This window comes from Amyelois transitella, chromosome 3 (assembly GCF_032362555.1).
Source record: "Amyelois transitella isolate CPQ chromosome 3, ilAmyTran1.1, whole genome shotgun sequence".
NCBI classification, from domain to species: Eukaryota; Metazoa; Arthropoda; class Insecta; order Lepidoptera; family Pyralidae; genus Amyelois; species Amyelois transitella.
Window position 1 is genome coordinate 13,644,551 of NC_083506.1, and position 24,411 is coordinate 13,668,961.

At 38.4% G+C, this 24,411-nt stretch overlaps 1 protein-coding gene across 1 annotated transcript; it reads left to right on the plus strand.

Moving 5' to 3' along the window:
- Positions 1-17,421: 17,421 nt before the first annotated feature.
- LOC132902783 (clumping factor B-like) lies at positions 17,422-18,135 on the plus strand (the record flags this gene model as incomplete). Its single annotated transcript, XM_060949094.1, has 1 exon — positions 17,422-18,135. A coding segment is annotated over one exon (714 nt), but the record flags the coding sequence as incomplete, so codon positions are not given.
- Between the last annotated feature and the right edge of the window lie 6,276 nt (positions 18,136-24,411).

The following is a 24,411-nucleotide window of genomic DNA, read 5'->3' on the forward strand; positions in this document are numbered from 1 at the left end:
GAAGAAGTATTTATTCTCACAAACGCAAAACGGCCCCGAATATCTTATTCATTTTGGCAAACGAGACTATAGAACTACGCAAAGATTAATAATGATCGCGTGCCGTTGTCACACAACACTGCAGCGCATCTACACAACAAGCAAGGAGCTCGCAAGATGAATTACCCACGTCTCGCCGGGAACGAGACGTGATCAGATTCCGGCACGGGAACGAGACGGGAACGGGATTATTGACGAATTTTGAGATCAACTGTGAATAGTCTACAATTTTGGATTTAGCAAGTAATCTGCAAGAGCATGAGAATCCCTTTTTCATCATGATTAATTTCCAGCGGGAACAACATATAAAGTTTGTTAGGAAAGGTCTCGTGAAGGGTTCCCTATAGCTTGCGTGAAATAACGATAATTGCAGATGGGTGGAGCGAATATTATTATTAAACTAGCGTTCCTTTGAACGCGAACACAAGTATGGAACGAATTTGACAAAATATTATCTAACATACATACATATGGTCACATCTATATCCCTTGCGGGGTAGACAGAGCCAACAGTCTTGAAGAGACCGAATGTCCACGCTCAGCTATTAGGCCTAATGATAGAATTGAGATTCAAATAGAGACAGGTTGCTAGCCCATCGCCTGAAAAAGAATCCCAAGTTTGTAAGCCTATCCCTTAGTCGCCTTTTACGACATCCATGGGAAAGATATGCGAATCGTCCCATTCTCCTTTTCATTGGTGCCGAGAACCACACGGCACTATTATCTAACTATTCAGCCAAAGTGTTTTAACAAATTAATAAAGATAGACAAACCATGCATTGGGATCCTTATGATGCGAGCAAATATTTAAATGTACATTGTTAAGTCTCGAAATCTGAAATAAATTGTTTTTGTAATTCTGAGAATATAATTTTCATTAGTGTTTATTGATACAAGTTAGGAATTTAATATATTCCGTTGAGTATTGTCTCTCAATTTATTTACACTTAGGTTAAAATCTGAAAATTAATAATTTTCCCCCATATTACACAATGAAGAGCCGCCCTCCCCGCCTTCAGCCGGGAACCGCGGGAGATAAATGACGATGACGCGGAGCTCGGATGACATAATCAAATACTTCAGGAGACGGTTCCCGACAGCTGGGAAACTAAGGGAATTAAGTATGAACAACATCATGGAAATCTTTACTCCATCGTCCCGACCCAATCCAGGATCCTTGATCAGCATATCCCGCGTTCCTTTTCAAAGTGGTGAGGATGAAACAAGGGTCACCCAGGTGGAAATACATAATATTCTAAAGAAGAAAATTTTTGTTTGTTATTAAAAGGTTCAAGTTCGACTTAACTTATTTTTCCTAATTTGCACGGGAGCGAAGCCCCCGGCTCCTGGCATTTGGTCCATTTAGCTACACTTTTTTATTTATTTTTAAAAACGTATTTATATACCTGGATAAATAATATAGATTCAATAAGCATTAAGCTCATGATGCGAATGTTTGACTCCAATCAAAGATACCGCGTATTGCATAACAAAGATAGATACATATCCGATACAAGTACTCAGGTGTGCGAAACATTTTCATTTCTAGAAAAAACAAATAAATAATACGTCCGTGACGGCAGAGCAAATTGGAAGTTGTTATAATTCCTCATAAAACATAAAACAATGCGCACAGAACAATCCTATCACCGCACGAACAGAAGTAGCACACAATTTATTCCTCTTTGTTTGTGCCAGAGCAAATTAGTTTTTCTCGTACGAGCGCGCGGGAATGAGGAATATTATTTCGCTAATGGAGAGATCAGTGCAATTCGTGCGATTGCCTGCTGTGGCTGCGTATTTACAAAACATATGTAGGATTTTTTTTTAATTACACACATATCACGTTTTCATTAACATAAGGGGTAGACAGAGCGAAACCCACGTGTTTAGGCACATGGCTTAGTGGTGTACCCAGAAAAAGTTCAATGTAAGCCAAGAGTAAATAATAACAAGCTCTTAACAATCTTATTATTTTGTTGAGTACTTGAAATAAAGATAAATAAACTGATGGAAATGTAATTCCTATTTCTCAAAATAGATTTTAATCCAGAAGTTTAGAGAAATAAATCGTTAAATCCACAACCGGAATACGGTTCTGTTTATTTTTACCGTACTTCTTGCAAATTTAAATAAACAATGAATGAATACCCATTCAGTTAAGGTTTACAATTATAGGTAGGTAATCAAAATATTTATTGCTTTACGAACGAGCTATTTTGTATAAAAATACATATAATATCATCATACCTCTTTATAAGGCTATATTTTCCAATCAAAATATGCATCTGTAAAACATCAATAACCCACTCCACCACATAATTTTATTCTGCTTCTTTTCAATTTTATTGATTTCCGTAAATAGTAATTTGCAAAAACGCTTTCCGGTCCGGTTCTTCATACGGTTATAATCCTTTGTGTATGACGTCGTAAGGCACACTCGCCGTTCTCCCGGCGCGTGACGTCACAGGCTGGCCGTTAATGCCCGACCAGAGACGCTTAATTGTGTTACGTGTTTGTGGAGTGTTATGTTCTTTCTGATTAGTTTAGAGCTTCAGAAATGGTTACGTGGTGAGCAACTCGCTAGTTTAATAGCCAAAATGTGTCGGGTAATCTATATTATATACAGTTTTACAACACTCTACAAACGCGAATAATAGATGTATTAATACTTAAAATCACGCCTCTTTCCCGGAGGGTCGGTAGAGACTAGTACTTCTTGCGAAGCGAACAACAACATCTGGTGAAAAGTCACGTCAAAAATGAAAATATTGATGAATGTTACTTGTGATAAAACAAAATAATTATGCAGGTACCATAGCATGTGCATGTAGAAATGTTGTTTCTCCAATTTTTGTTGTCGAAGGGGAAATCCTTTTTACGGACGACATCCTGCGTGTTCACCCGGGAGAGTGTGGCACTCCTGGCATCTAGTGATGGTACACTAGATGCCAGGAGTAGGCCGGTGCCTACCCGCCAAAACCCCTTCGTGTGCCCTTCTTGCCATTTTGAGGGCATCATGGAATCGCAGGCATTCCGGCTCCGCAGTACTATTAGGTCGGGTATCTTGCTAGTTATGTGCGACCAGTAAGTTGCTGACCACCCTTTCCACCCCAGGAGATTGTCTATGTCTACCCTTACGGGAAGCTTTTGCATTCAGTGTGGAAAAAAAGTACCTAGCACACTATGTTTTTTTTCTTTATCACTTCATGTAAGCATGCACTTGACAATTTGCTTATTTAAAGAGTGGTCCTATATAAAATGCCGGTAACCACACGGCATATCCTTCACAGATTGTCTGTGATTACATAATGTAACTACATTAAGCATCCATCATATTACAAGGAGATCCCCGGTATTAAGCAATAACAAATTCATAATGGCTGTTAATATCATACACACAACAGTATCTTTGTGTACAAAGCGGAGTCTGGGCACGGAACAAATTAATTTCCTCCGTGAAGAGCGGTGACATCCAAACGTTTCTCCCGTTGAAAGGGTTTACCCACTTGTCACAAGCAAGTATTCCTCGCAAAAGGTCCGTAAATAATATTTGAGGTTAGGATATAAGGAAAAATATTTCATTGTGAGAGTCACAATCGGAATAAATTATTTGGCGGTGACATTAAAAGAAGTGCCGTGTGGTTCCCGGCACCAATACAATAATGAATAGAACAACTCTATTTCTTTTTCATGGATATCATGAAAGGCGACTAAGGGATATTATGCTTATAAACTTGCGATTCTTTTTTTCTGAGTTTATTTCCATTACCTCATCATTAACAATAATTTAAAATATGTTCATAATTTCAGGTCTACTGTGTACCTGGCTACCGTGTATCGACCAGCCCTGACCCACATGCCCGGCGAGATCGCATCAGGCTGATTGCACAGCGGCCATCTCATTATATCAGCGATCGCACGACCTGCCGCCTCTGTCTACATAGCGAAGTGAAACTAGAAGGTTAACTTCTACTTTTTGTAGGTAGGTTGGAGATAATATATTTTATTAGCATTAAAATTACTTTTGGATTCACCCTCGTATTAAAAGTAAAATTTATTACGCGGTTAAATTAGGTTTTTCATAGCATAGGCTCAAAGCATAGAGGCGGAGGGTAACGCTTCATGTCTTTATAAGTTTACGATAAATATCAAAGAAATTTATAGAATCATCTTAAATAATTTTTGTACAATTGATGCAACTTTGTGAATTGTGGTAGAAAACTTTATATTTTAGAGGTAATTATGATGAGTTATAATAAGTAAATTATCTTTTTACCCGTTTTACAAAATGGCAACACTAGCATGTGAAAGCAGCCTTTATTAATGACAGTCGCAGCCCAACTTATGAGGGAGACGGCATAATAAATTAGACACATCCATCAGGAGGCGAGCTCGACGACAAAGGCTTGGCATGTAAACCTTTAAATCTATCCCCACTACACACTCATACAATATTAGACTTTATGAGTATAAATAATAAGTGCTATATTTGTGCTAACATACTGTTGCATTACAAATGCTGTGATGAGTCATAAGAGTCCGCGGGTGTCATCTCAATATTCACGCGTAAATTGTTTTACATTTTTCTTGAACAGAGCACGCATTTATCTTAAGGTGATGTACTCTCGCTGTTATGTGCTAACGTTAAGTAATATTTACATTGAATCTGAGGGCGCGTATAAATTGTATTTATATTACTATGTATTAAGTGCTGATAATATATTTAAGGACACACTTTTAATAAAAAAATATATACGACTGTTACTAAATTTTATATCATATATTTTTAAAATATAAAGTAGTCGTACTACTTTATTATCTACCTGGGGCTTTTGTAAAATGAACTTAGAAGGACAAAGTTAAAAAAAAAAAAAAAACATTTGAGCAAAAAGATGATAAGTGACACATTTGTCTTTCCATTTAAGTCTCTCTCAATAAAGAAATTGTTGTACTTCTTCAGGAAAGATAAGAAGTACAAGCCCATATTTAGTTTGTGCGGCACATATAACCTTAGAGTCAAATAAACAGTTTTCTTATTTTTTACACTTACTTCGAATAGGTTTTAAGTAAACTTGCAGTACGTAATTATGTCGGATCCAAAATCGCTCCCACCCATGCCTTGCCCCACGCTCTCCGGCTCGCAATCACGCGAGTAATTAGCGACCGATACGTGGACGGAATCGCTCGCATTGTTTTGTTGATTTATCCCCGTGTAGCGGAATGAAGACCGTTCAGACCGACCGGACTAATGACGATATGAAACCTTAATTAGCCGGGTTAGATACCATTCATTGAAATGGCTTTTAACACCACTGTTAGAGTTTCGGATCCTTCGACATGCGAGACCTTCGACATGCGAGTTACAGTATTATGACTTTGAGTCGAGGTTTAAAATATCGGTTTTTCGAGGCTGCGGTACGCCTGAGTCATACTAGTTCGTAAACTATTCTAATTGGTATTGAATTTTATGACTAAAACAACAAGTTTGAAAACGGAATCGTGACTTTCAACTAGTCAAGAAGAAGGCTTTACATGAAACGGAAAGGGCGATCACCTATGGCGGGTATTAATATCAAATGTTTAAATTCCATTACTGCTATTTATGCAGATCCCGGTACCAGGATACCAGAAGCTGCTATGTGCCTAATCCTCGATCAAGATGCGAACATTTTTCCTCATTGCTCTTTTGATGAGTTATTATTTCAGTAAATATTTGGCTCTTCATATTCCAACAAAATTAGGGGCGGGAAATACTTCAGTGAATGGAGACATCATAAAGATTCAGTCATCCGCCGTGCCCTGCCCGCTATATTATCGTACAATTTCTTGTGTAAGCACCTGTCTTCATTATTTCGGAGCGACCCCGTGTAATTTGCCGCGACCTGCGACAAATTCCTCTGCAGTTCCATCTGAAATGTTTCTGAAGCAAGAAATGTGAAATACGCTCGAGATACAAAGCTTTTCAGAAATTGAATCTAATATTTTATACTGCAGTGTAATATTTTTTTATGGATTCCTAAGCTGTATTAAATTTATAAATATAGTATGATAAGCTCCATTAAATACAAAAACACAACAAGGGGACAAAATTTAAACAATAATGTTTTTAGCTTGTAATTTAGAATAGTTTTTTTTTATTATTATAAAATAATTAATATTAGTTTAAATTATTTAATTAGGTATATTTATTATTAGTACTTTTCTGATTAATTATAAACAATTGTATGTAATATTTATAAACAAACAAAAACACAAAATACATACTTATTTCTGACCTTGATGGCTGTTTGACCTAAATTATATTATTTTTTTGATCTAGAGCTGACTTGATATTTAAGTAAACAAGCGATATTTTTTGTGGGAGTAATCTAACACGAAATCTGCAAAACACATAAAAAACCAAAAAATAACATGTTTTTCCTGAAAACCGTGTAAATCTAATAATCATAAATCCAGGAGGATACATCCGTTATTATTTTGAGCAGAGAAATAAAGCCGACGGCGCGCTCCGCAAAGTGAACGTCACATCTTATAAAAGAGGTACTATACGCGGAATTTGTAGGTGTACGATGTGAGTAGACCACGTCACTTTAATTTTTCATCCATATTTTGTTTCTTTTATCACATCATGCCCACCTGTTGTACATTTCACGTGCATAAAGTTTAAATAAATAATATCAAATCGTCCTGGTGAAAGGTCAGGTCAAAGTACCCGAAACTTACCAGCATGCAGAATGAGGGATATGAATATGGATAAAGCGAAAGAAACATGCAAGAATGCATGGGGGTACAGCTCGACCTACCCCTGCGGGGGAAAAGTGTGATTTTATGTATATTTGTATCGATTTTTGTCTTGAAGTTTGGTCTCTCTTTTTTGGTAATCACTGAATATCGTATGTGCCTACACATAAGTTACACAAACTTTGATAAGGCATATGTCTTATCTTATCCCTTCCTATTAGGTTCCGATATAGTTTTAATGACATGCGAAAGAAAGCAAAGGTGACTCATAATTACTGTACAGATTTTAATAAAAATATATATTTTTTTAAACGGGAACGGAAATCGAAATATCAAGGTTTTATTTGCCATCAAGTCTATTGATTCGAAGGCCACACCGGTTCCTAGTCTTTCCTACAAGGCCGACAGGAAGAACCGGAAACAAAAGCAAGCGAGTATATCATGACTACACGTAATTATCTTAGAGCAAGGCAAGCAATATCACAGGCATACGGACAGAAAACATAGTGATGTCAGCAATTATGATCCCATATCAGATAAATTAATGATCGCAATTACGATGGAATCATATTTGCGCACAAAAGGAGGCCGTGTGCGCAAAACGAACAGGGTATATCTCATTAACTTCCCTTTGATACGCTGCTATTGTTTATCACAAACGACTCTCGTGTGAACCTTTGTTTTCCGACAGCCCTTATACTCGTATGACTTTTTTACATGATTTACGTATTTTTATGTATGTAACCCTATTAAATGTTTTTCTTTTTCAAGCTAACTCATACCACGGAATAATATTAGGAAGTTTTCAGTCTTCAACTAAAGTCTTTCGTTTTATTTTAGTGCTTTTTAAAGAAAAGCGGTGAGACATGTGAACCTGGTTCTTGCCTTAACAGCATGACCACACTATTTGCAGTGTGATTGCCGTGTGGTTACCGGTAATTAAAAGACTTAAAATCTTCGGCTGCCCCTGTTTGTTATGGGCTACCTATCACTTTCTATTTTCAATTCCCTTATTAAGCCAGCTAACTGGACGTAGTCGTTAAGTTTGTAAAGATAAAGACATGATATTATGAGTAGAGGTAGTTCGCTCGTTATGTCAAAAGTGTAATTTATTATTTATGCACACTTAATAAGTGGTTAGACTTATTAACATCGTCGCTCGACAGCAGCGCCGCAACAGGAAACATTGTAACTAAACGGTTGAACTAACTCCACAGTAATTACCAAGTTTCAACGGCCATTTGTCGTGAATGGGCGCTGATTGCTCACGTGGTACGGTAAGCTACTCAAAATCAAGCCAATTTGTCCCTTTTATCGGCGTTACAGTGGTGTGTGGTGTAATTTGATTGGCGGTTGACTGTATTTCACACGGTTTGCGGAGGATGAAGCGGGTTAATGATTCCCTTTTATTGTACAATTTGTCTGACTTTATAATTGTTTCATTTTGTCTATATATATATAGCATTTAGCGAGATGATAGGTGTATCTCGTGCTTCTCGCCGGAGAGGTGATAACACGGAGACTAGCACCAGGAGCACGATGTGATCTCTGGTAATGCAGTGAACTCATACAAACATATTATAGGGCTTTTTCTCGGAGGGGTAGGTAGATATCTTTTACTTGCTACCATCCCTGCTCACTCCTTTCGATTCATCCACATTAATTATTCTTGTATAGTATATTTGCTTTCTCAAGAAATGTTAAAGCAGCAAAGTATAAAAACAAACATTTTACGAAATGAAATTGTAACCGTATGTTTTTGTTTTCAACGTCTATTGTTTACACAGTGAAAACAACATTTGAAAGCCGCATAATCCGCCGATGTTTCAAAACTCGCGAGCGCCCCGCGATGCTTCCGAGCGCGGCTCTAAACTATTGCTTCCGTTGTTATGGCTAGCCTTGGAGCATGGAAAAAGTAGATATGTAAGCAAAATCATATTGACGGAAGTTTTCTTCAGTCAGTACTTGCTTTGCTAAAATTCGGGTCAAAATAATTAAAGATTTTCGTGAGGAAATCTGCATATTCAGGAATATATGTGTAATCATGAGTTTCTTTCATCATAAAAGATTACGTATCGTACAGGAGTGGCTTTGTGTAAAACCTGACTTGCCCAATTCAGAGCCACTAGAATAGGTGAGACTAAGACGTTTTACCACTTCTTTTATTTTAAATCACAGGACTATTGAGAAAATGAAGTACGTTTAGTTCTATTGTGGAACTATTGAAAAGAACAGGTGGGGAAAAAAGGGCGATCGCACTCCGCTGGCTTTTTTTCCTTATTGAAGGAGAAAAAAGATTCAAATCAATGGTATTTTAGCTACGTGCTGTGTACTCTTTTTAGTTAAAGAAATGAAGAAGAAGGTTGTTCTACTTATTTCCATGATCCGAGTTCAGAGAGTTACCGTCGTGTCTGCTGTTACAACATCTGTGTGGGTCCTGGTTTATTTTTATGGTCACGGTTGGCTGCCTTCCATAGTCGTCGCGTAGTTTAGTACTGTTTAAATCTCCCGAAACATCCAGTCTGGGAGAAAATAGCTAGACAAGTTTCTAAAGACGTTTAACTACAGTATGTAGATACGGGTATTTTTTGGACAATTGCTTCTTGTATTTTATGTCGTCATTTTTTCGCCCTTACCCTCTCTGTAGACAGTCTGTCTGTCTATAGTTTTTGTAGATCCACTCGCAGATGTCATCTCACATCCTGACAGAAACCGAGATCTTTTTAATTGTATGACAACTTGAAGCGCAAAAACACTTTTTGTACATATGTATGTAATATTACATACAAGCATATAGATATATATAGGTAGATATAGCCAACAGTCTCGACAAGAGTGAAAGGCCACGTTCAGTTACATGTTTTTGAGATAGTGACAGGTTGCTAGCCCATCATAAATCATCATAAATACAAAAAAGCGTAGTAAAAAGAAAGAAGTTCAAAACCCATATTAAAACTCCAACTCATCTGAGCTAATGTTTCGGAATTCTGTGCCAAGCTCCACGGCTCATGTTGCTGTATCCGCTCGTTGTAATCCGCTCGGAATTGCACTTGTAGTAGCAATAGAATTGCTATTGAATTGCAATCATTGTTCGAGAATACTCCGATGTGTGTCTCCTCTTGCATAACTCGCTTTGACGTTCAATTGACCCTCCGAGGCTATTGTTTCTGTTAGTTCAATACATGGACTGTATTAGTGGGGTGATTGTATATATTTAGTCTATAATACTTGTCTACCTACCCCCTGGGAAAAAGGCCTGCCATTTTATAAATGTACGAGTATGCTTACCTACCGATTTATGTATGACTGATATGTTTATTTCGCTATCTCTCATCTCACATTAGTTGGAAAACGGTAGCAAATTTCCTTCTCACAACTAGTCCGTGGTTAAAGACAGAGACAACCAGGACAAATATCAAAATGACGAGAATTTATTTTGCAAGTAGCGACTAACAACTTATTTAGTTTTGTTTTTCGTATGATTCGTATTTATTTTCCTATTTCTTTCAATTTCGTTTTCATATTTTTCGTAGTAACTCCCAACCACCAGTCATTTAAAATATTTTTAATGAACCGCCGCATCGGACCGGGCGGGGGCCGTCATAATATCCGCACCCGGGTATTAATATCCGGCCGGATCGCATGAATTTCGGACAAACGCACCCCTCCCCCCCTCCTCCTTCAGAGCTCCCCTCTGGTTCACGCCCGCAGGTTTTAAACATTTATTCTGAGAGCTGGACATCAATTCGCTTTCAAAGCAGTTATTTATGCAAGCGCCTGTTTATTTGAATCTCTTGAAGGGTAAACGCGATAAATTAAGTGTAACGCAGCGACAGGCCGTGTTGAGCTAGAGATTTATATGCCAGTTTGAGAGCTCAATATTTCGCCGGGAATTTGACTTTAAACACTTGGGGCTAATAAATTTGCGCAATATTGTGAATTATTGACGGAACAAATGCCTTTAATTTGTTTTGGTTGAATATTATTTCATTAAATTATAAGAGGGACTTTTCCAGTAACAATGTTGTACAGACAAAGTCTCACCTCCTCCAAGACCTCATATCTTGTTCTTCGCTGTTCTCACAAAAGGGTCCAAAGAAGGCGAACGAATTATCATAACTCCTTATTGTGCAACACTCTTATTTAGTGAAATAATTGGTTATTTACGTCTCAAAATAATGTATAACACGGCATAAACTCCATCTACAATATGTAAATCTAATAAAAATGTAAGACGGAAGCGTCGGCGTTCTGTATTACAAGATTTACTGCGAGACGTTAATGTGACCTGAATATTGCACGGCGTGCCCTGAAATCTGGGAACAAAACATGGTGCACAATATTGTACCTAGATTATTGTACATGAAGTAATTGTTCAGCCTTGCCTGGAGTGAAGTATAGTACGAGTAAGTAGACCGTTTTGTAAATCTTATGTATTAATTAATATTTAAAAATCGAAGTCTTCATGTATCCGGCGAGAGTCAATAGCGTCATAAACTGACCGTTTTGCATTTATGTTATAATTATACTATGAAATAAAGGATTATGAATACATGAAATAGTGCCTGTGTACTTCTCCAGGAGGAAGGCTTAACTAGCACAGCTTACATACCTACATGAATTCAATAAACCGCGCCTTTTTTGGTAATATTAGGCAAAGACTGCATTTTGTTCTTTCCACGAATTAAGTTGTTTTTACTAACAGAGCAACATGTAAACTTGCAAAATTTAACTCTAAAATCATAAAACCTAAATCTTAGACGGGTAAATCAAATAACATCGACTTAAAAAGGCTTTGCCGTTCTTGTGCTGGGACAGTAAGAGTAAGTAGAGACGACACGGGGATTAAATAAGTTGGTCCGCGAGTGGCTGTCCCGGGGAGTTCCCGCGTGGCCTCATAATGCCAAACTTGGGCAGAAGTTTGCTTGTATGTTCACATTTTGTGCGCAAACAGGATAGGGATAAGGTTTACTTCGATTGAGCCATCAAATAATCCGGAATGAGAATGACGGTGAAGAAGGTAATTAGACACTTTGTCAATCAATGTGAAGATCGATCGATCTTGTAAGCATCAATTTCCAAGCTGAGTTTTATGAGTGAAGTATTAAAGCAAAAACTGATTGGCACATGTTTTAAAATCTTATGAGCATTGGTAATAACTGAACGTATTTATATATTAACCATATACATTGTGGTTTGACAATATGAGATGGATTTCATGGAAAGCCTCGTCAGTCTATACTAGGTACATAGTTATCGGTGATTGACATATCTATACTGATACACATATGAAACCACGAACAGGATTTCCATAATTTTGGCATATAAAATAACGATGAGTTGACTTGCGGGGTAGACAGAGCTAACAATCTTCTAAAGACTGATATGCTACGTTCAGCTGTTCACTTTAATGATTTGCTTTAATGCCGCAGACGCAGTAGCTACGAGTATATTACTTATAATTTGTAGTTTTATGTGTTATTGAAAAGCTTTTAGTTATCCCTATGGAAGCTAAAGTAGTCTATTAACAAAACTGAAGGATCAAAATAATGTACACAAAGCCCAGGCCAATTACAGGCTGCGATCGGCCTCGAGATAGCGCCGCGGGTATGAACCCGACATTAAACTTTCTGGAGCGCGTCCAACCCCCGATACCCTCGTAATGGCCACACTCGATATTATAAACGTTCAGATTAATTCTGCTAACTGACGGTAGATAAATTTATTTATGGTAATTTTGAAATTACATGGGTTGCATCTCTGGACATGAGTTTCTCACACTTAGACAAACATAGATAGAATGCGCTGTTAGGTATGGCCAATTATATTTAAGACTCCTATTTTAAATCCTTTCTTTAATTTGTAACGTGTAGTTCCCGACACCAATAAAAAAAGAATAGGAACACTACATCTCGTTCCTATGGATGTCGTAAAAGGCGACTAAGGGATAGGCTTATAAACTCGGGATTCTGCTCTGGGACTAAACTTGGGAACCAGTCATTATTTGAATCTCATTCTATCATCAAGCCATAAAGCTGAACGTGGCCTATCAGTCTTTTAAAGATTGTTGGCTCTGTCTATACCGCAAGGGATATAGACATGACTATATGTATGTATGTTTATATTTTTAATCGAAACTTAAAATAACTTCAGGAGTAAGAAAAATGTAAAAATTCGCGATCGGTCGCCCATCTGACCCTGACACCCTGTTTGAAAATTAAAACAAGAATCTATAATAAATTAAACTTCTTCTCTGTGGATGTCCAAAGGTCTGTTTGTGAGCTGCCTTAATACTAGAGAGGTCATAATCTATACATTTTATCTTCATGTTGACGCAGGGCATTCTGTACATTTAGTTCAGTGTCGAATCTAATCAGGTCAGACCAGTAGGTAGATCTACCTTGTTGTCAATTTCCTTCGATCTTTCCCCCGAATTCTCAAAGTTGTATTTTTTTATCGTCAAATCTAAAAAAGAAGACTTGCTCTTGTCTAAGACCGTACCTCGACCTTGGATGTCATCAAAATGGAATCAATACGTAGAAATAATTACTCTCTGTAACAATAAAGCCGCCACGTAATTGAGTATAGTATCATCCAGACGTCTATCGAGATGGTATCGCGTGTCTTGGAGCGTTTCCAAGAAAACCTCTCGGCTTCAATTGTGTGCCGGCCACAGACAAAGGATTGCGTTTAAAAAAGTGTCATTATTTTACCTAAAATCAAAAGGCGTGGCTTTTCTAAAGGGAATGTTGCATCACGTCTTTATCTCTTTTTTGAGAATAAATTCTTTAAACCTAAACCATACGGGGGAGACAACAGTTTGAAAGATCACATTTTGCGGTATGGCTTTAAAATGAAATTATATAATTAGAATTCAAATAGTGCCCAGCATATCGCCGAAAAGAAGTATCCCAAGTTTATTAACAAAGCAAATTATTATTCATTGAAATGAATTCCGTTTCTGAATTTCAATTACCACCGCATGCAGGCAAAATTATTGGTTGAATTTCGGTAATTAATACGACAATAACTTATATTCAACTAGGTTTGCCGGCTTAAAATCGAAGTTTCTGTTTTTCTCAAAAGATAGATAAACATATTTTACGTCGAATAAATTGTAACGTACAAGACTATACATGTATACATAATTTCTTGTGAAAGTTCACGTCAAGGTTTGTCAAGAACTTCCACGGACCTCGTAAAAACCTCGTCAAAATGAAATAAAAGCTCGCCGTTACGACTGCCGTGACATTTTTCACCTTCGGGGGAATTAAAGCTTTATAGGAGTAAGCCTATCATTAAGCTCAGGCCCCCCAAAGCTCTCGGAGCTTTAGTAGCAGTAAAGTGGGGTCCGAGGTGGAACACGGCCAACCTGATCATAAAATGAAGGCTAGGTCTTCGTAATAGACAGATTTGAGAGAGAACATTTATTGCATCCAGTTATTGAGTTTGTACATATATTATACTTACAACAAAATATTCTATTACTGAAATAGGTATCGACGATTTTAAAAAGAAGCTTATGAAAAGACAAATCACTGTAAAATCTCTAATAATAAAATATTTAATATGAATAAGCCAAATATAAAATTTTAAAGTTTTCATATTTATTTGTTCGTCATGAACTGCAACCCTTTCAACAAAAAGTAATGAAATTCGTATAAATTATAAACTGAATATATTTTATACAATATGAATAAAGTTTCTTTGAGTATAAACCTGTTTTTGCGTGAGCTCGTGAACACCAAAAAAATAAATTATAAGTTCTTAGAAGCACTTTCAATTCTTACGACACAAAGCGAAAATAAATGGATTTCCACAATGGAAGGCACGAGCCAGTCTCATATGAGGCTTCTTATTATTTGCGAACGGCACACAACGTGGGAATTCATTGGATCCAGATATAATGTTTGGTGTTTGCGTATCATCTCGTTGGATGAGACCGAGATGTGATGTGGCGTACAGCGAACAAAGGGTTTGCAGCGTCGAGGCGGGCCCATAGACAATAATGAAGCAATGTTTGTATTTGATGCCTTAGAGCGTTAGCACTTTATTGGCTAAAGTCTGTTTTAATCTTATCGCGATGGGGATGGCTCCACCCATCCATCGAACTAATGGCTGACCAGGTCACCCCATATGCCTGTCTAAAGATGCTTCATTTGCCATTTCAGAGCCCAGGTTGATGTAGAAGGAATATACAAGAAGTATACCTTGCATGAACACCCGGGCGTGGCGATCGGCACGGGCAGACAAGCTCTGTTTGCCTAGTAACACAATCCTATCATATTACTTTTACGCGCTTTATGTTAACATACATACATACATATGGTCACGTCTATATCCCTTGCGGGGTAGACAGAGCCAACAGTCTTGAAAAGACTGAATGGCCACGTTCAGCTATTTGGCTTAATTATAGAATTGAGATTCAAATAGCGACAGTTTGCTAGCCCATCGCCTAAAAAAGAATCCCAAGTTTGTAAGGTTATCCCTTAGTCACCTTTTACGACATCCATGGGAAAGAGATGGAGTGGTCCTATTCTTTTTTGTATTGGTGCCGGGTACCACACGGCAACTTTATGCTTACTCGGATCATTTATTCGTCAAAAAGTTTCCAAATGCCATGAGAACGTGTTTAACATAGTTTCGCGTCACGCGCGTGCCGAGAGCGACCGCAAATCAATGCGATTGCGTTGCAGCCGCCGGGACCGCGCCAGTCGCGGAGCCGAGCCCGGCTTTTCATTTGCGGTATTGCGCGCTGATTGGCAGGTAATGAAATCATTCTGATGTTACGAATTGTTGATTTTAGAGTTAGGAAATGTAATTTTTCATCCGACTCCATTTCACAGCTAGTAAATAATAACTACTAAGCTTACTTGAAATGAAATATTATCATGTTTTAGTTTCAAACTCATCTCTTTTTCAAACTAACAATACGTACAACATTGTCACTTCTTTATTTCTTACGGGATAGACGGAGCCCAGCAGTCACAAGGATTCAAAGGCCACGTTTAGTTGGTTGGTAATTTAATAGAAATCTAAACGTTTCCAGAGATAATAAGCTGGTTCTTAGAACTTAATTTTAAAAGTATTGAAATTAACTCTATGGTCACAACCACATTGATATTTGGTACAAAAATATAACTTACCTAGGGCTGACTTTTGTATGAAAAATAAGCAAAATTAATCCTTAATTTTATTCAATGTTTGTCGTAGGATCAAGCGACCCGCAAACCTGGCATACAACACAGTGACGTCACCCCGTGGTCGGTGCAATCACGCCGTGTTGATGTTGACTGATTGCATGTCACGTTCACTGATAATACTGCTTCTAGATAATGAATGATAAGGAGTAACAAACAACTAAAATACACTATTAAGATTTCGAATAGTGTACTCTTAAGATTTCGTAGGAAGTCAAGAAAGCGTCTTAAAGAGCAAAAGCGAGAACAGCGCACTCCTCCCATGATTCTGCTGGGATAACCTAACACCAACAAAGTTGGTGAAGGTGGGAAAAAATTATTCTATATTGTTCTTTGTATAATGTCTATAAAATACTCACGTCTATATAGTACTACTAGCTGTCCCGGCAAACTTTGTTTTGCCATATAAATATTTTTTAAGTAATTTCTCGTTAAAAAAAATATTAAGGGTCGTGAACAACCCTTATCACTTAGGGGTATAGAAAAAAGATGTTCGCCGATTCTCAGACCTACTTAATATGCTCACAAAATTTCATGAGAATCGATCAAGCCGTTTCGGAGGAGTACGGGAACGAACATTGTGACACGAGAATTTTATATACCTACAAGAGATAAGATAACACACGGTGACGTCATCCCGTGGTCGCCGCAATCACGCCGTGTTGATGTTGACTGATTGCATGTCTCGTCCAACATAGTACTGCTACTAGATAATGCATAAATAATTGTTCCTTGGAATACTAGAATAGATAAGGTTATTTTATAATTCTGTGACTATATTAAGAAAAAAAAACAATAGAAGTAGCGATCCTTATTGAACCAAAAATACTAAAATCGTACTCTTTTGTGTGAAATCGAAGAAACAATTTTGTAATCGAAAAGTAAGTATATTCCACGATTCTCTACTTTCGCTTCACCCTAGTTCCTCAATCCTTTCATGCAAGTTTAGTGTTGTTGTTTTTTCGAATAAAATAAAATAATGTAGTTTTGAAACCTCATCATAACATCCAAGTTTTCCGCAGCTCGTCCATTAAAACATTTGTGAACACTGCTCTGCGCTGTTTCGTCGGAACCCTGATCATTTAAGCGGCTTATGAAAATAGCGTTTCTTGTGGATGCTGCATTGTGCGCAAATCGTGGAGTAAAGTGAATTTTTCTTTTTTTATTTTTTTTTTGTATTTAAAATTCATACTTAATTAATCACAACAATGTTTTCTCTCGTCCACATTTCTATTCTAAGTTTGGATAGTGATCACAACTATCCAAACTAAGAATAGAAAATGTGGACGTTGTTGAAATGCTGCAGTGCGTTTGTTAACGCTTCTTTTGCACTGACGCTTACGGCACGACTGTCTCGGACTCGGACGCGGACTCGGACTCGGACACGGACTCGGACTCGGACTCGGACTCGGACTCGGACTCGGACTCGGACACGGACTCGGACTCGGACTCGGACACGGACTCGGACTCGGACTCGGACACGGACTCGGACTCGGACTCGGACTCGGACACGGACTCGGACTCGGACTCGGACTCGGACTCGGACTCGGACTCGGACACGGACTCGGACTCGGACTCGGACTCGGACACGGACTCGGACACGGACTCGGACTCGGACTCGGACTCGGACTCGGACTCGGACACGGACTCGGACACGGACTCGGACTCGGACTCGGACTCGGACTCGGACTCGGACTCGGACTCGGACTCGGACTCGGACTCGGACTCGGACTCGGACTCGGACTCGGACACGGACTCGGACTCGGACTCGGACACGGACTCGGACTCGGACTCGGACTCGGACTCGGACACGGACTCGGACTCGGACTCGGACTCGGACTCGGACTCGGACACGGACTCGGACTCGGACTCGGACTCGGACTCGGACTCGGACTCGGACACGGACTCGGACTCGGACTCGGACACGGACTCGGACTCGGACTCGGACTCGGACACGGACTCGGACTCGGACTCGGACTCGGACACGGACTCGGACTCGGACTCGGACACGGACTCGGACTCGGACTCGGACTCGGACTCGGACACGGACTCGGACACGGACTCGGACTCGGACTCGGACTCGGACTCGGACACGGACTCGGACTCGGACTCGGACTCGGACTTAGATACTCGGAATGTGCGGGTTTCCTAAAGTAGGATAATATATAATATTCTTAATAACCATTTTTTATGGCAGACAAAGCAAACAATTTCACACAAAGACAATTAACTCAACTTCATTCTGCAGCAAACTGACAATAGCTCAAATGAAAGTAATTTCCTTAGCTCGTATTCTCAGACGTCTTAGCCGCGTCATAAAACTGTTTAATTGCCCACCTTCGGTCAGTGGTGGGGGGTGTATCTGAGGAGTGGTGGGGGTATCTGAGCAGTGGTGGGGGCGCGGTGACCCGGAAATGATGCGGCTCGCTCCGGATATTAATTTCTCCACTCGAACGCACGCGGCGCGCAGGTGGCGTCTCACTACTCGTTTGAGAATATACACGGCAATACATTCAAAATGATCATTCAATAAATTATTAAAGGTAAAACCTCCTTAAATGAGATCAATTGATGCTGTATTGAAATGATTTTCCGTTAAAAATACGAATATGTTAATTCAATTTCCTTGAGTTGTACCGTTGTAGTTTTTTTTCCGGATTATATTTAAGCTCAAAATTCTATCTATGATTTTGTTGGTTTTTCTTATTGAGTTATACTAAACGTAAAAGTTTTGTCAAATATTGTATTAATTTGTGAATCACTGTCACCAATTTTGGAAAATCTTTCTGTTGTCTGGCACTGACTCGAAGGCCACTTTCAGGTAAAATGTCTTAAATAGACGGACTTTTCTGACCCATTGTAAAAAATAACGATCCTAAGTTATATTGTTAAATATGCTTATCCCCTAAGTGCTTTAACGACATTACATCAATGCGAAAGAAATGGCACTTTCCTACATTAAAGAACCGGAATCCACACGGCGTAATAGTTTATATAAGTTGACAAAAATCGCACAGAGCACAATAGCCTCCGCTGTAACAATGTTGTTAGGCTGAGCAAACACCTCATTAGCGTCGCGGGCAGCTGCTCTCTGTGCACACACAGCTAATTAAAACCGACCTCATCCCACTAAACTCATCCTTGTTTAAGAAAATACATGGTATTCTTTGAGTATAAGTAACATATACATATATACGTATAATAAACATACAGAAGAGCATGTAAGTTATTAATTTTTTGGCTACAAGAGAGAGAGAGATGCTATAAAAGTACAGCGCATTAAAATTTATTTAATCATAAAGATACAAACTGATTTGGAAGCGGGTCCGGTCTGAACTAATTGATAAGGGTAAGTTAGTCGCGACTCGGGATTACGGCCAAGCCATAGAAATTATATAAGCATAGAAGTGGTAGGTACCTAATCGGACCACCTGAAGAAGCACCATGTTCCAGTGTCTTATTTCTGAGTTAAGTGCATAAGTTGATAGAGGAGGAATACCGTGAGGAAACCTGCACATTCAGGCAACTAGTTGCGTAAACATGATCCAATTTGGGCGAGGTTCCCCTGTAAATATTGAAGAGGAACCACTTCCTTTAACAGCCTGACTTATCCAAAACTCTCCGGAAACGTGAGAATGAGACCTGGACTACCGCCAGGATGAGGTGGTCCTATTCTTAAGCGCCGGGAACCACGTATGAGAAAAATATAAATAAATAAATATATACGGGACAAATTACACAGATTGAGTTAGCCTCGAAGTAAGTTCGAGACTTGTGTTACGAGATACTAACTCAACGATACTATATTTTATAATAAATACTTATATAGATAAACATCCAAGATCCAGGCTAATCAGAGAAAGTTCGTTTCTCATCATGCCCCGGCTGGGATTCGAACCCGGGACCTCCGGTAACACAGACAAGCGTACTACCGCTGCGCCACAGAGGCCGTCAGAATATGGCATGTCTATTGTATCGTATTATTTAGATTTCTATGGGGCGAGCGGCGGGCAGAGATGACGGATCGCCGAATGTTGGAGGCTACCATTTGTATGAGCTGACGTGGGATATGTTGCGCTTATATTTAAATTTAAGAGCAACAAAGATTAATCTTAGAGCTACGTATTTTTGTGTTTAAAATGCTACATGCTTCATGGTGCTTCAAGTAGTGGAACATGACCATGCTCATTACAATTGGGTTTAATCCTAATATCATCTCATTCCAACTAATGTGAGATGCAAAAATAAGTTTATTTATTCATAGATATATGACTACCGGGGATTAATATATATTATTTTATTCAAATATAGAACATTTTTATGTATATAAGTAATTACTTATTTCGTTGTAACGAAGAGGTCGTTAAAATAAGTTAGTATAAAGTGTATTATGTGATGTACCTATTTTTTAGTTAACAAACATTAATTTGCAGTTACAAACTAACAAAATATTTGTCACGTGAAAGTTAATTTTGTGGAAACAACTCTGAAAATAGTAAGTGTTGTTTGCTAGATATAATTAAAGTTTATTAAGTCAACATCTGACATAATTACTCTGCCCTCTCTTGACACCAAGACTAATCCATCTATACTTATAATAAATCTGTAGAGAGGTCAATTCTGTACATTGAATATATTTTCAAAATAACTATCAGGGGGTGATTAGTGATCGATACTGATGCCAAAAATGCAATCAGTAAAATTTTTGTCTGTCTGTCTGTCTGTCTGTCTGTCTGTCTGTCTGTCTGTCTGTATGTTCTTTATAGAAACAAAAACTACTTGACGGATTTTAACGAAACTTGGTACTGTTATTCTTCATACTCCTGATCAGGTTATAGTATACTTTTCATTACGCTACAATGAGTAGGAGCAGAGCAATGAAAGTAAATGTTGGGAAAACGGGAGAAATTACTTGATTTTTTAAGCTTCCGTCGCGTGTGCAGCCTTAATGGTTAAAGCTACAGCAAAACCATGTATTACGAAAATATTCTAAATAAAATTATTAAAAAAATATCCCAAGACAGCATAAGTCTATCTGTTATGGTTGACTCACAATAACACCTGTAATTCCTAATAGCTTAGCAGTTCGGAGATTTCTGATTATATTTCTATATTCTGACGTTTATAATACCAATAACACTTACACTCATTCGTAATTCTTAAAAATTCATATAAATACCTATTAAATAAAAAAAGAAACATCGAAATCGGTATAAAAACACCAAACTTATACATGAAATGAAATACGCTAACAAGCCATCGCGCGTAAATACTGAATCTTGCTATAAGGATTATTTTTGCGTAACGGTTGCCGCGCTCGACGCGTCTCGCGGCGGCAGGGTAGAAAAGGGGCGGGAGGCGAGCGCAAGCTTCATGACCAAGGCAGCCAGGGGGAGACTTCACGCAGTTCTCTCTTCCAGCCTCCCCCTGAGGACGAAGCTCGGGATCTACCAAACGTACGTCAGATCCCGCCGCCTCACGTACGCGGCCCCGGCGTGGTACGCATTACGCATACTGCTCTGAGACCAACAGGAGAAGACTCAGAGCCCAAGAGAACCAAAGTCTCAGAGCAGTCGTCGGAAACAACCCTGCGCTACGTGAGGAACTCGACGATCCTCAGGAACCTGAAGTGGGAGAACCTAGATGTTCGAGAGGGCGGACGCGTCATCACACAGCCACCTGCGCGGCATCGCGCCGCTCCACTCCGCTCCCTCCGGGCCGTCGGGTGAAACCCTCCCCTCGCTGCTTTGCGGCAGACGTCGTCAACCAGTGACGACGCCGCCGCCGATGGGAACTCCCAGTGTATAAAGACGTGAAGACCCAGGCCGCCACGGCCGCCCCATCGACCTGCCTACAGTCGTAGGCAGCGATGATGCCATTGAAGAGGGCCAAAAGCCCTGACCAATTTACTCCGATTCCCCTAAGGGAGTGTGGGAAGACTCGGCGACGGCAAGATTTGCACAGGCGTTTCCTTACTTTCATTTCTTTTTCTTTTGTAAGTTGTAGGTACACATATTTCTGGTTATAATACTATTGGAATATTTTTTTTTAGTTTAAATAGGCACTTAGATTAATCTATACTAATATTATAAAACTGAAGACTTTGTTTGTTTGTTTGAATGCGCTAATCTCAAGAACTACTGATTCGAATTGAACAATTCTTTTCGTGTTGAATAGACCATTTATCGAGGAAGGCTTTAGGCTATATAACGTCTAGCTGCAACTATTAGGAGCAAAGATGTAATAAAAAATGTGAAAAAAATCGGGGAAGGAGCATCCTTGAGGTTTCAATGATGCCCAAAATAACTATACCACGCGGACGAAGTCGCAGGCACAGCTAGTACATATAATAAAACTGTAACTCAACTTTGTCTGTACATTGAAGATATTTAAGAAAAAAAATTATAAGGGGTCTTTTTAGGGTCAATAGAAGCCAAAACAATTTTTTTTAGAATTTTTGTCTGTCTGTCTGTCCGTCTGTCTGTCTGTATGTTTGTACGCGCATCACGCAAAATCTACCGAACGGATCTGAACGAAATTCGGCACAGATATAGTTAGTAACCTGTATTAGAATATAGGCTACTTTTTATCCTGAAATTCTATCCCAAGGGGATGAAATAGGGGGTGCAAGTTTCTATGGAACTTCGTCATTTTTGATTTGAATCGATATAAAAAGCTATAAATAATTATACATACATACATACATATGGTCACGTCTATATCCCTTGCGGGGTAGACAGAGCCAACAGTCTTAAAAAGGCTGAATGGCCACGTTCAGCTATTTGGCTTAATGATAGAATTGAGATTCAAATAGTGACAGGTTGCTAACCCAACGCCTAAAAAAGAATCCCAAGTTTGTAAGCCTATCCCTTAGTCGCCTTTTACGACATCCATGGAAAAGAGCTGGAGTGGTCCTATTCTTTTTTGTGTTGGTGCCGGGAACCCCACGGCACCATAAATAATTAATTCTTATGTTTATTATAATGAAAAATGATGATAATGATTAAAAAAAAAAAACTAAAAAACTACGCTTTATTGCTAATCAAACTAAAAAATAGAAAATAAAATTTAAAGACAAAGGAATTATAAAACAGTAGTAGCAAGTCGAACAATCGGTTATAGTCAATTACCTCCGATTAAAATTATAACAAAATTAAATTTATAAACAAAACAATTGAAATCTGAGTAAAAAGCGTGGGGTGCCTGATGTAGTAAATATTAAAATCATTCTATTAGCATATATTTATGACAAGAGAGTTATGAAAATGAAGTAAAATGCACCCCACGCTTTTTACTCTGATTTAAATTGTTTTGTTTATAAATTTAATTTTGTTATAATTTTAATCGGAGGTAATTGACTATAACCGATTGTTCGACTTGCTACTACTGTTTTATAATTCCTTTGTCTTTAAATTTTATTTTCTATTTTTTAGTTTGATTAGCAATAAAGCGTAGTTTTTTAGTTTTTTTTAAACTATTATTTATTTTCTATTTTTTAGTTTGATTAGCAATAAAACGCCTAGTTTTTTAATTTTTTTTTTTATACAATTATTTTTTGGTAGAAGTGTTAACTTCCTACTACTTCTACTACGCTGTATAACTATCTTACTAGAAATGACTTTCGCAACCATGCGCCCATCGCCGGAGGTTTTCACAACTAACTTTCTTAAAGTTATATGTGGCCTGATTGGATTAAATCTCATAATATTCTCATCATCATGATTCTTTTTTAGGCGATGGGCTAGCAACCTGTCACTATTTGAATCTCAATTCTATCTTAAAGCCCAATAGCTGAAGGTGGCCTATCAGTCTTTACAAGACTGTTGGCTCTGTCTACCCCGCAAGGGATATAGACGTGATTATATGTATGCATGTATGTATGATGATTGTTAAACCCAGTTGAAAAGAATTTTATAGTGATAAATCACTGTTAATAATATTTTTGACTATCCAGCAAACATAACAATTTTCGATTGTGGCCTTGCCAGGAATCAAACCACAAGATTAAGAGGCAGATTGATACAGGAACAAAAATATTTCAAACATACCTCCACTGCCTTTACAACCAGGAACGCAACAATGTTTATCTGAAGACATCGTGGCACTTTTGTAGTAAAATCTGTCTTTCACAAAAACAAACACAAACTTGGGACTCCTATCTCAAATAATCAGGTACTTTTTACAGGAGTCCTATCTCAAAATATCTGCACAACACAGTGAACACAGTCAGAGTCCAATCTCAGATGATAAAATCACACGAATATCCGGAAGAACAAAGCTCGACTCAACGGAAGATTCCAAACTCCAAATAACGACAAGTTATCAGCACAAAACAAAGTGCAAATAGGTAAATACACAGGCACCGGTAAAAAAACAGAAAGAAAGTTTACAGGTGTTAGAATCGAATTCAAAACTTACTGCAAAACTT